General features: G+C 44.4%; 1 protein-coding gene across 3 annotated transcripts in view; it reads right to left on the bottom strand.

Annotated features, from left to right (window-relative positions):
- LOC118374826 (ryanodine receptor 3-like) overlaps positions 1-13396 on the bottom strand; it is a 251864-nt gene that overhangs the window by 51239 nt on the left and 187229 nt on the right. For all 3 annotated transcript variants that reach the window (XM_052471367.1, XM_052471368.1, XM_052471369.1), the window contains 11 exons: positions 9537-9612; positions 8450-8573; positions 5694-5809; positions 5487-5554; positions 5260-5381; positions 4698-4747; positions 4095-4155; positions 3020-3258; positions 2600-2681; positions 1654-1784; positions 878-996 (listed from right to left, as the gene is read on the bottom strand). In XM_052471367.1, coding sequence (XP_052327327.1) covers positions 878-996; positions 1654-1784; positions 2600-2681; positions 3020-3258; positions 4095-4155; positions 4698-4747; positions 5260-5381; positions 5487-5554; positions 5694-5809; positions 8450-8573; positions 9537-9612 — 1188 coding nt within the window. The remainder of the gene's footprint in view (positions 1-877; positions 997-1653; positions 1785-2599; positions 2682-3019; positions 3259-4094; positions 4156-4697; positions 4748-5259; positions 5382-5486; positions 5555-5693; positions 5810-8449; positions 8574-9536; positions 9613-13396) is intronic.

The following is a 13396-nucleotide window of genomic DNA, read 5'->3' as shown; positions in this document are numbered from 1 at the left end:
AAGCTGGACTGAGTTCCTTAAAAAAATGGGAAATGGAAAAATAATGATGTCGGGGGGGGCTCTGCCCCTTGCGATCCCTCAGTTTGGGACCACTGCTCTATCCTAATTATTTCCTCTCCTTAAAGCTGAGATCTGCATGAAACAGTACCACTGGTCACGAAGGAGGAACATCCAGCTTCATGGTAAAACATACAGTGATAACAGATATAGAGATAACAGATATAGTGATAACAGATATAGTGATAACAGATATAGAGAACAGATATAGAGATAACAGATATAGAGATAACAGCTATAGTGATACCCGATTTAGAGATAACAGATATAGAGATAACAGATATAGAGATAACAGATATAGAGATAACAGATATAGAGATAACAGATTTAGAGATACCAGATATGGAGATAACAGATATAGAGATAACAGATATGAAGATAACATATATAGTGATAACATATATAGAGATAACAGATATAGAGATAACATATATAGTGATAACATATATAGAGATAACATATATAGAGATAACAGATATAGAGATAACAGATATGAAGATAACATATATAGTGATAACATATATAGAGATAACAGATATAGAGATAACAGATATAGTGATAACATATATAGAGATAACATATATAGAGATAACAGATATGAAGATAACATATATAGTGATAACATATATAGAGATAACAGATATAGAGATAACAGATATAGTGATAACAGATTTAGAGATACCAGATATGGAGATAACAGATATAGTGATACCCGATTTAGAGATAACATATATAGAGATAACAGATTTAGAGATACCAGATATGGAGATAACAGATATAGTGATAACAGCATGTTAATTGCAGTCCAAGCCCTACTGACCTGTGGCATCTCTGTGTAGCGGGCTCCAGACTCTGAGATGTCGTTGATGTCCTTCAGCAGGCGATCCAGACGAGGCATCTCTGAACACATCTCCTCCACAGAGTCAGGCATACTCAAGACTGCACAGAGAACGGCACAGAGTTAGTCATTTAAAAAATATTTTTTTAAATCTTTATTTAACTAGACAAGTCAGTTAGGAATACATTTTTATTTACAATGACTGCCTACAACGGGCCAATTGTGTGCTGGGCCAATTGTGTGCCGTCATATGGGACTCCCAAATACGGCCAATCACAGCCTGGATCACCATCATACACCGTTAATATACAGTACATAGGACTGGTTTCCCAGACATTGATTAAACCTGGTTCTGGACTAAAATGCATGATCCTGGATTAGGCTTAACTGTGTCCAGGACAACGGCCCTGTGTCCAGGACAACGAACGGCCCTGTGTCCAGGACAACGGCCCTGTGTCCAGAACACCGGCCCTGTGTCTAGGACAACGGACGGCCCTGTGTCCAGAACAACGGCCCTGTGTCCAGGACAACGAACGGCCCTGTGTCCAGAACAACGGCCCTGTGTCCAGAACAACGGCCCTGTGTCCAGGACAACGGCCCTGTGTCCAGAACAACGGCCCTGTGTCCAGGACAACGGCCCTGTGAGGATCTGGGTTGTTATCAATGGAAGACGATCTGTGTTGTTATCAAGCATAGATTGGTCCTGATGAATTGGTAGTGTTATGATTCAGTATTGCGACTGCAGAGTAGTGACTTACTGGCCCTCTCTCGCGGTGTCTTGGTGTTGAAGACAGACAGGGGGTTGTGAGCATTGAGATCAGGCTCCAGGAAAGCTACAGGCATGGCTCCTACCAGGGTGGCCAGACACTCCCCTAGGGCTGGTAGGTGCCTGGAGGGAACATACAGAGACATTAACACTGACACACATACTTTAATGCACACACACAAACAGACATTAACACACACACACACACACACACACACACACACACACACACACACACACACACACACACACACACACACACACACACACACACACACACACACACACACACACACACACAGACATTAACACACACACAGACATTAACACACACACACAGACATTAACACACACACACACACACACACACTGAGACATTAACACACCGAGACATTAACACACACACCGAGACATTAACACACACAGAGAGACAATAATACACACAGACATGAATACACACATAGACATTAACACAAACACAGACTTTAATACACACACACACACACACACACACACACACACACACACACACACACACACACACACACACACACACACACACACACACACACACACACACACACACACACACACACACACACACACACACACACACACACACAGTCCATCCACATTTAAAGTAGATGTGTACATTGCTGTGTCACAGCCCTCTGAAGGACAGAGGAGAATCAGCAACACAGAGGACAATGGAATTTATTTATTGCTGAAAATAGAACCAACACGACTCGGCTTTCAGTCTTTTTTCTTCTTCTCTCACTTACAGCACTCAAACGTAACATAGAATACATAAAAGATTACAGACATTGTGATTTTTCCAGTCTGTGTTGGATGGAGGTTTTTCTCCTCCAATAATGCAGAGAGATTTGATCACAGTCATCCTTTCGCCTGCAGTAGCTGATGTGATGAGGGCCTCATACCTCTCTATGAAGATGTGTTTCCCCGTGCCCAGTGAGTAGAGACAGGTCACGATGCGATAGCACGACAGCTGGACATCATCCACTGGAAAACACAACACACACACAGGTCATATTTCCAGGCCAAGCTTCAGTCAATTTAACACTCGCTTTTTCACAATGGGCTTCCTGCTCAATCTGACTGCCACTGAGTGATCCTGTGATGCATGAGGGTAGGGTAAATGAATCAAGGGCTCGACCTGAATAAATGAATCAAGGGCTCGATAATTAGTTGGCAAGTTGAATCAGTTGTGCTTGCTCTGGATCAGTTTAAATACAGGGAACAGCTGGGGCTCCCAGAGAAGAGGTTTGAAAACCATTGCACTAAGTGGACAAGCGCATGGTGCCCCCAGAGTAAATTAATTCAAAATAACATCAATTCACCCAGCAGGTAGACTCCAAAGTTATGCATGGTGACGTGTTCGAACACAGCTGTGAGGATGGGCAGCAGAGCGGTGGTGGCGTAGGTGATGTTCTGGGTCAAGCCCTTCATCTGGCTCCTGGACTGGCTGAACTTCCCCAGCTTCAGCATCTCCAGGGTCTTCTCTAGGTCCTCCGCTGCGTTTTCAAATAACGTCCTGACCCCAGCCTTCACCATCTCTGAGCCTGACTTCATCACTGTCCTGAGAGGGGAGGAAGAGGACAGGAGAGGTGTAAGAATGACGCCTTCACCATCTCTGAGCCTGACTTCATCACTGTCCTGAGAGGGGAGGAAGAGGACAGGAGAGGTGTAAGAATGACGCCTTCACCATCTCTGAGCCTGACTTCATCACTGTCCTGAGAGGGGAGGAAGAGGACAGGAGAGGTGTAAGAATGACGCCTTCACCATCTCTGAGCCTGACTTCATCACTGTCCTGAGAGGGGAGGAAGAGGACAGGAGAGGTGTAAGAATGACGCCTTCACCATCTCTGAGCCTGACTTCATCACTGTCCTGAGAGGGGAGGAAGAGGACAGGAGAGGTGTAAGAATGACACCTTCACCATCTCTGAGCCTGACTTCATCACTGTCCTGAGAGGGGAGGAAGAGGACAGGAGAGGTGTAAGAATGACACCTTCACCATCTCTGAGCCTGACTTCATCACTGTCCTGAGAGGGGAGGAAGAGGACAGGAGAGGTGTAAGAACGACGCCTTCACCATCTCTGAGCCTGACTTCATCACTGTCCAATAAAAAAATACAGTTGCAAACCTCTCTACCAATAACAGCTAGTTTTCAGTTTCCGCCCCCACTCAGACAACTCCCCCACTCAGACAACTCCTAGACAGTCCTAGCTAAATTCTTGCTTGATAAATTGCTCTTCGCTAAGAAGCTATTTTTGTTTCTTTTTGACCATTTTAATTGAAAACAATCACAGTAAAGTGCTTCATTTTTACCCAGAAATGAATTGATATTGAGATTTTTTAAAAACAGCTGCATTGGAAGACAGAGGTTTGTTCTACAGACTCTATAAAAGACTGTTACCTTGTGTCCAGGGAATGAGCCAGGATGTGTAGACAGCTCACCATAGCAGCCGAGTCGCTCCCTAAGAGAACACATTGTCATTGATATGGAAATCACTGAGCAAAGAGTACAAGCAGCGCTGACTGAGTATAAAGTGTAAAGGCCCGGGACACTGGTAAAGGCCCGGGACACTGGTAAAGGCCCGGGACACTGGTAAAGGCCCGGCACACTGGTAAAGGCCCGGCACACTGGTAAAGGCCCGGCACACTGGTAAAGGCCCGGCACACTGGTAAAGGCCCGGGACACTGGTAAAGGCCCGGCACACTGGTAAAGGCCCGGGACACTGGTAAAGGCCCGGCACACTGGTAAAGGCCCGGCACACTGGTAAAGGCCCGGCACACTGGTAAAGGCCCGGCACACTGGTAAAGGCCCGGCACACTGGTAAAGGCCCGGCACACTGGTAAAGGCCCGGCACACTGGTAAAGGCCCGGGACACTGGTAAAGGCCCGGCACACTGGTAAAGACCCGGCACACTGTTAAAGACCTTGACAGACAGGTAAAGACCCCGCACACTGGTAAAGACCTTGACAGACAGGTAAAGACAATGACCGAGGTGGTCCTTACCAAAGAGGGAAATCCTGTGTCTGACAAGAGCTGCCATCTTACAGAACAGGCTGGAAAATAAAGGAGAGCAAAGGGAATGAAACAACCAGAGAAAGAAAGGAGAGAAGAACCAAGCAGGAAAACAAGAAAATAGCTCACAAGTTGTTCATGTTTATTGTAGTGCCCAGTCTGAAATCAACCCGTAACTACCTTCCCTAGACATGAGGCTAGGTGAACTTTCCTCCATATTGCTTACACCTATCTGATTCTCACAGGTCTTTCGAAAGATAATAATATATAATAATATAATAATAATATATGCCATTTATCAGACGCTTTTATCCAAAGCGACTTACAGTCATGTGTGCATACATTCTACGTATGGGTGGTCCCGGGGATCGAACCCACTACCCTGGCGTTACAAGCGCCATGCTCTACCAACTGAGCTACAGAGTTTGTCTAGATCTCCGACTAGACAAACTCTCATTAGAAGACTGTAGCTGGGGATTCTGTGTTGATTTCAGACTGGCAACATTATCATTCACCAGTGTGTCTGTCCAGTCCCACTTACAAGGTACCTTACCTAGTGATCATCTCCTTCTCTTTGTTAGAGGCGTAGCCACTGCTGCTCAGGTTCCTACTGGGCGAGGACAGGAAGTACAGGCTGTGGTTCTTAAAGTACATGTCTATGAGAGGTAGCAGCACCTATAGGGCAGGGTGGGAGGAGAAGAGTTATTTATTCCACAGCACTTATTCCACTGTGTCTACAATTAATTTATTGTCTATTGTTGAAAGACTTTACATCCATACCTTAGCAAAGAATTTTATTTCCTGATCGTGGGGTGATTTGTCTGTCTTTCCACTGGTGGCCATGGCCTCTGGGAAGAAAAAAACAAACATGTTCAAATATGTATAAAACTTAAACTAGACACTAACCTTGACTAAATGACATTCACATGAATTGTCAATTCCATATTTCAAACCACATTAATTAATTCAACGTCCGAGTGGACTCACCCAGGTGAGCAATGAACTCCTGAGCTGAGTCCACATACTTCAGAATCCTCTTGAGGAACGTGTAGGCAAACCTCTTCTCCATGGACGACGAGTCCTGCTCCATGTCTTTCAGGTCTCTGCAGAACATAAATAACAAACAATAGTACTTTATTGATCCCCAAAGGGAATATTTGTTTGCAGCAGTTAATATATAACTGTCACGAAAGCCTGTTTTAGCTGATTAGTGTTTTAGTCTGCTGATGAGTGGTTTAGTCTGCTGATGAGTGTTTTAGTCTGCCGATGAGTGTTTTAGTCTGCTGATTAGTGTTTTAGTCTGCTGATGAGTGTTTTAGTCTGCTGATGAGTGTTTTAGTCTGCTGATGAGTGTTTTAGTCTGCTGATGAGTGTTTTAGTCTGCTGATGAGTGTTTTAGTCTGCTGATTAGTGTTTTAGTCTGCTGATGAGTGTTTTAGTCTGCTGATGAGTGTTTTAGTCTGCTGATGAGTGTTTTAGTCTGCTGGTGAGTGTTTTAGTCTGCTGATGAGTGTTTTAGTCTGCTGATGAGTGTTTTAGTCTGCTGATGAGTGTTTTAGTCTGCTGATTAGTGTTTTAGTCTGCTGTTATGATATGGCCATCTTTGGATATGGCGAGTACCCACCCCCTCTCTCTTACCACCTCTCTCTCCCTCCTACACCCAGGTCTGTTATCTCAGGTCATAAATTCCAGGAGGAGACTCTCCCTTGTGCAGTATAGAGAGAGAGGGTTCACAGTAGAACAAAGGAACTTCTTCTACCTCACGGAGCTTGAGAACTGAACAATGTCCATGTTTTGGAGAATGTGTAACCGGTCGGTGGAGAATCCAGCTACGACCGGTCCATTTCGTGTAATGTTTGTGACCTCATGAGAGACAACACAGCCACATTACCATAACTCTGTTTATACAAGAGTCTCCGTTATGAGATTTGCATCTAATTATTGTATAAAATGAATGAGTAAAGATGAAACTATTTGTGAAATTATGTAATGTGATGTTAAACTGTTTAATGAAAGAGAATCCAATTCCCTTTAAAGTTTAACTAAGTCATAGGCCCGCCCCATGAGCACAGACATTGATCTGGCGTCATGGGACAGCCCTTTGCTGCTGTTCCGAATATAACCCCCACCTGGAGAAGCACACTTCAGACCATGCATACCTCGATTACCGAGAGGGCAAAGGTTTGAGTAGAGACCATAAAAACCTCAGTATAAGCTAAGGTTGCAATGGTTGTTGAAACTCTGAGACTATCGATTACGACAGAATAAGAGCAAATCGTAGATACTAATTACTAGTCTGCAGCTAGAAGTTATGTCGACCTGAAATGTGAAGACCGACAACCGCCGAAACATCTATCTATAAGAACATTTCTGAATGGTACTCTGAAGTATCCATTCTAACTAAGACTTCATGGGAGCAGAGAGAGACATTGAACCTTCCAACAGAAAGAAGGACGATTCCAACAGAGATCACAACGACACACTGAGAGTAAATACATATATTGATTGCAATTATTCCCGAAAGAGTGAGCGTTCATGTGCAAAGGATTAGCATTTCAATTATTGTAATTATCAACTGTGTAGTGACTTTTGTCTTTCGCACCGTTCTCAGTCCACACCCACTCCCCTTTGTCTGCCAAGCCGTCATATTGGTTTAGCCCACTAGGGCACATCCCCTATAATTTCCTTGTAACCATATCTACTGTTTGTTTGTTATGCATTTCTGTGATTATTTAGTTAGTTAGTAAATAAATGATTAAGACAATTGATGTATGGATGATTCATAGTGAAGACTGGGTTTGTGCAGATAACCAACAACTTATGACATTTAGAATGAGACTAACGTGAGGTAAAGAATGATTCATTAATTAGAAGACTAATTGATCAGATATGGAAATATCTGAAAAGTTATATTAGGAAAATTATAACTTTGTAATATGAAGATTTTCCTCGGTGCCCCGAATTCCTAGTTAATTGATTAGTTTAATCACGTAATAATAATTATAGAGAATTGATTTGATAGAATAACTGTCTTCAATTTAATGATGCCAAAGACACAACACTGCTGAGTAGTGTTTTAGTCTGCTGATGAGTGTTTTAGTCTGCTGATTAGTGGTTTAGTCTGCTGATGAGTGTTTTAGTCTGCTGATGAGTGTTTTAGTCTGCTGATTAGTGTTTTAGTCTGCTGATGAGTGTTTTAGTCTGCTGATGAGTGTTTTAGTCTGCTGATGAGTGTTTTAGTCTGCTGATGAGTGTTTTAGTCTGCTGATGAGTGTTTTAGTCTGCTGATGAGTGTTTTAGTCTGCTGATTAGTGTTTTAGTCTCCTGATGAGTGTTTTAGTCTGCTGATTAGTGTTTTAGTCTGCTGATTAGTGTTTTAGTCTGCTGATTAGTGTTTTTTTGATACTCTGATTTGTGAGAGACGATCCAATCTCTGACGAGATTTGTTTTGTACAACACTCCTCGTGACCCTCGTCACCACAAACAACTTCAAGGATGGCAGTCTCAGACTGAAGTATGTAGCTAACGACAGAGCAGCTGAAGAACTCAGTGTGAGTCGTCAGGATAAAAGTTCAGGTGGTATCTCTTCCATTTCAAGACATTCAGTTGCCCACTGAACGTGACTTTGACAGGATGTAAGAAACCGTGATTGGCAGATTGATTGATTAACTGATTGCTTGCAATCCTCGGTGGTAACAGACAGGTGCAGTAAACAGGTGAGGTAGTTAGGGGGAGTCTCTGACCTGGTGATGATATATCCATTGATCTGCAGGAACTTAAAGAGATCCTGGGCCTTCTCCCTGTCTCTGTACTTCTCCTTGGCTGTCAGGGTGTCATAAGGCACCAGCAACGGGTGGCTCCCTCCTCCTGAGACAGACAGCACACATCAAACAGTGGCAACACGTTCACCAACGTACAGTCAAGTCTTTCACAAGCTTAAATGTACACTTAGCATGCTGTATTCCTGGGTGGTTACTGAGGGTGCGTTTGTAAAGTCACTTTGGGCATCTACTCCGATTTCTTGTCTGTGCCAGAGAGCAGAATAACTGAGGAATTTACGAATTTACACGCAATACCCATTGAATAAGACAATACCCATTGAATAGGACAATACCCATTGAATAGGACAATACCCATTGAATAAGACAATACCCATTGAATAAGACAATACCCATTGAATAAGACAATACCCATTGAATAAGACAATACCCATTGAATAAGACAATACCCATTGAATAGGACAATACCCATTGAATAGGACAATACCCATTGAATAAGACAATACCCATTGAATAAGACAATACCCATTGAATAAGACAATACCCATTGAATAAGACAATACCCATTGAATAGGACAATACCCATTGAATAGGACAATACCCATTGAATAAGACAATACCCATTGAATAAGACTGGTGTCAGTAAAGGTCAGGAGGAAAAAAAACGTAATTCAATCGTTACCAGCAGCACAGTTAATCACTAACACTCTGGATAACATGAAAACAGCCTAACCAGCTCTGCTCGGGTGAGTAAAATGGTCAGTGTGAGGTGTTCTCTCATTTGTGTCTGGAAGTAGCGAGCAAGGGAGCACATTTTAGCCAGTAAGGTTGGGTGCTTGAGTGCCTTTGTGTGATCAGAACACTCGGATCATCCATACTCCTAGAACAGAGCATCCAGTGTGCGATCTGAACACTCCAAGAGAGAGCGAAATGCTCAGAATTTACAAACGTACAAATTCACTCTGGCACTCCAGAGTTAATTTACAAACACACCATGTATCTCATTGGGTGATTACAAGGGATGCCTGGGCCTTGTGACTGGACGACATACCTTTACTGTTCAGCTCAGTCTTCTTCTTCTTGGCCCAGATGTTGTGGTAGTTCTCTGCTACAACCTCCACCATCCCCTACAATGGGGAACACACACACATGGACATGGAGAACAATCACTTACTTGAATGTGTCACAGTGTACAACAGACCCGGGTTCCAATACTATTTCAAATCTTGGGTGGGGTTTGTACTTTTGGGACTGTTCTATTTGTCCTATTGTAATCTTAAACAAAGCACAACAAATTCCAATAGCATGTGAGCCCATGTCTGATGCACAGTACAGAGAAACAACCATGCCCCACAGAACACTGTACCTGCTTAGTAACATGACATCAGATATTTTTTACCTTTTATTAAACTAAGCAAGTCAATTAATAACTAATTATTTTTTTCAATGACGGCCGAGGAACAGTGGGTTAACTGCCTTGTTCAGGGGCAGAATGACAGATTTGTACCTTGTCAGCTCGGGGATTTGATCTTGCAACCTTTCGGCTACTAGTCCCAACTCTCTAATATATAATAATAATATAATATAATATATGCCATTTAGCAGACGCTTTTATCCAAAGCGACTTACAGTCATGTGTGCATACATTCTACGTATGGGTGGTCCCGGGAATCGAACCCACTACCCTGGCGTTACAAGCGCCATGCTCTACCAACTGAGCTACAGAAGGACTAGGCTACCTGTCTCTAACCACTAGGTTACCTGTCTCTAACCACTAGGCTACCTGCTCTAACCACTAGGCTACCTGTCTCTAACCACTAGGCTACCTGCTCTAACCACTAGGCTACCTGTCTCTAACCACTAGGTTACCTGTCTCTAACCACTAGGCTACCTGCTCTAACCACTAGGCTACCTGTCTCTAACCACTAGGCTACCTGCTCTAACCACTAGGCTACCTGTCTCTAACCACTAGGCTACCTGCCTCTAACCACTACGCTACCTGCTCTAACCACAAGGCTACCTGCCTCTAACCACTAGGCTACCTGCCTCTAACCACTAGGCTACCTGCTCTAACCACAAGGCTACCTGCCTCTAACCACTAGGCTACCTGCCTCTAACCACTAGGCTACCTGCTCTAACCACTAGGCTACATGTCTCTAACCACTAGGCTACCTGCCTCTAACCACTAGGCTACCTGCTCTAACCATTATGCTACCTGCTCTAACCACTAGGCTACCTGTCTCTAACCACTAGGCTACCTGTCTCTAACCACTAGGCTACCTGTCTCTAAAGACTAGGCTACCTGTCTCTAACCACTAGGTTACCTGTCTCTAACCACTAGGCTACCTGCTCTAACCACTAGGCTACCTGCTCTAACCACTAGGTTACCTGTCTCTAACCACTAGGTTACCTGTCTCTAACCACTAGGTTACCTGTCTCTAACCACTAGGCTACCTGTCTCTAACCACTAGGTTACCTGTCTCTAACCACTAGGCTTCCTGTCTCTAACCACTAGGTTACCTGTCTCTAACCACTAGGTTACCTGCTCTAACCACTAGGCTACCTGTCTCTAACCACTAGGTTACCTGTCTCTAACCACTAGGCTTCCTGTCTCTAACCACTAGGCTTCCTGTCTCTAACCACTAGGTTACCTGCTCTAACCACTAGGCTACCTGTCTCTAACCACCAGGTTACCTGTCTCTAACCACCAGGCTACCTGCTCTAACCACCAGGCTACCTGCTCTAACCACCAGGCTACCTGTCTCTAACCACTAGGTTACCTGTCTCTAACCACTAGGTTACCTGTCTCTAACCACTAGGTTACCTGTCTCTAACCACTAGGCTACCTGTCTCTAACCACTAGGCTACCTGCTCTAACCACAAGGCTACCTGCCTCTAACCACTAGGCTACCTGTCTCTAACCACTAGGCTACCTGCTCTAACCACTAGGCTACATGTCTCTAACCACTAGGCTACCTGCCTCTAACCACTAGGCTACCTGTCTCTAACCATTATGCTACCTGTCTCTAACCACTAGGCTACCTGTCTCTAACCACTAGGCTACCTGTCTCTAACCACTAGGCTACCTGTCTCTAAAGACTAGGCTACCTGTCTCTAACCACTAGGTCACCTGTCTCTAACCACTAGGCTACCTGTCTCTAACCACTAGGCTACCTGTCTCTAACCACTAGGTCACCTGTCTCTAACCACTAGGCTACCTGTCTCTAACCACTAGGTTACCTGTCTCTAACCACTAGGCTACCTGTCTCTAACCACTAGGTTACCTGTCTCTAACCACTAGGCTTCCTGTCTCTAACCACTAGGTTACCTGTCTCTAACCACTAGGTTACCTGTCTCTAACCACTAGGTTACCTGTCTCTAACCACTAGGCTACCTGTCTCTAACCACTAGGTTACCTGTCTCTAACCACTAGGCTTCCTGTCTCTAACCACTAGGTTACCTGCTCTAACCACTAGGCTACCTGTCTCTAACCACTAGGTTACCTGTCTCTAACCACCAGGCTACCTGCTCTAACCACCAGGCTACCTGCTCTAACCACCAGGCTACCTGCTCTAACCACTAGGCTACCTGTCTCTAACCACTAGGTTACCTGTCTCTAACCACTAGGTTACCTGTCTCTAACCACTAGTTTACCTGTCTCTAACCACTAGGTTACCTGTCTCTAACCACTAGGCTACCTGTCTCTAACCACTAGGTTACCTGTCTCTAACCACTAGGCTACCTGTCTCTAACCACTAGGTTACCTGTCTCTAACCACTAGGCTACCTGTCTCTAACCACTAGACTACCTGTCTCTAACCACTAGGCTACCTGTCTCTAACAACTAGGCTATCTGTCTCTAACCACTAGGCTACCTGTCTCTAACCACTAGGTTACCTGTCTCTAACCACTAGGTTACCTGTCTCTAACCACTAGGCTACCTGTCTCTAACCACTAGGCTACCTGTCTCTAACCACTAGGCTACCTGTCTCTAACCACTAGGCTATCTGTCTCTAACCACTAGGCTACCTGTCTCTAACCACTAGGTTACCTGTCTCTAACCACTAGGTTACCTGTCTCTAACCACTAGTTTACCTGTCTCTAACCACTAGGCTACCTGTCTCTAACCACTAGGCTACCTGTCTCTAAACACTAGGTTACCTGTCTCTAACCACTAGGCTACCTGTCTCTAAACACTAGGCTACCTGTCTCTAACCACTAGGCTATCTGTCTCTAACCACTAGGCTACCTGCTCTAACCACTAGGCTACCTGTCTCTAACCACTAGGCTACCTGTCTCTAACCACTAGGCTACCTGTCTCTAACCACTAGGCTACCTGTCTCTAACCACTAGGCTACCTGTCTCTAACCACTAGGTTACCTGTCTCTAACCACTAGGTTACCTGTCTCTAACCACTAGTTTACCTGTCTCTAACCACTAGGCTACCTGTCTCTAACCACTAGGCTACCTGTCTCTAACCACTAGGCTACCTGTCTCTAACCACTAGGCTACCTGTCTCTAAACACTAGGCTATCTGTCTCTAACCACTAGGCTATCTGTCTCATTATATAACCACTAAGGCTACCTGACATTGTTCAATGACATTAACCACAGGCTTCCTGTCTCTAACCACTAGGTTACCTGCTCTAACCACTAGTTTACCTGTCATTCTAACCACTGAGGCTACCTGTCTCTAACCACTAGGCTACCTGTCTCTAACCACTAGGCTACCTGTCTCTAACCACTAGGCTACCTGTCTCTAAACACTAGGCTACCTGTCTCTAACCACTAGGCTATCTGTCTCTAACCACTAGGCTACCTGCTCTAACCACTAGGCTTCCTGTCTCTAACCACTAGGTTACCTGCTCTAACCACTAGGCTACCTGTCTCTAACCACTAGGCTACCTGTCTC

The sequence above is a fragment of the Oncorhynchus keta genome, chromosome 19 (assembly GCF_023373465.1).
Source record: "Oncorhynchus keta strain PuntledgeMale-10-30-2019 chromosome 19, Oket_V2, whole genome shotgun sequence".
NCBI lineage: Eukaryota > Metazoa > Chordata > Actinopteri > Salmoniformes > Salmonidae > Oncorhynchus > Oncorhynchus keta.
The sequence above is the reverse complement of the archived record's forward strand: the minus strand, read 5'-3'. Positions and strand labels throughout refer to the sequence as shown.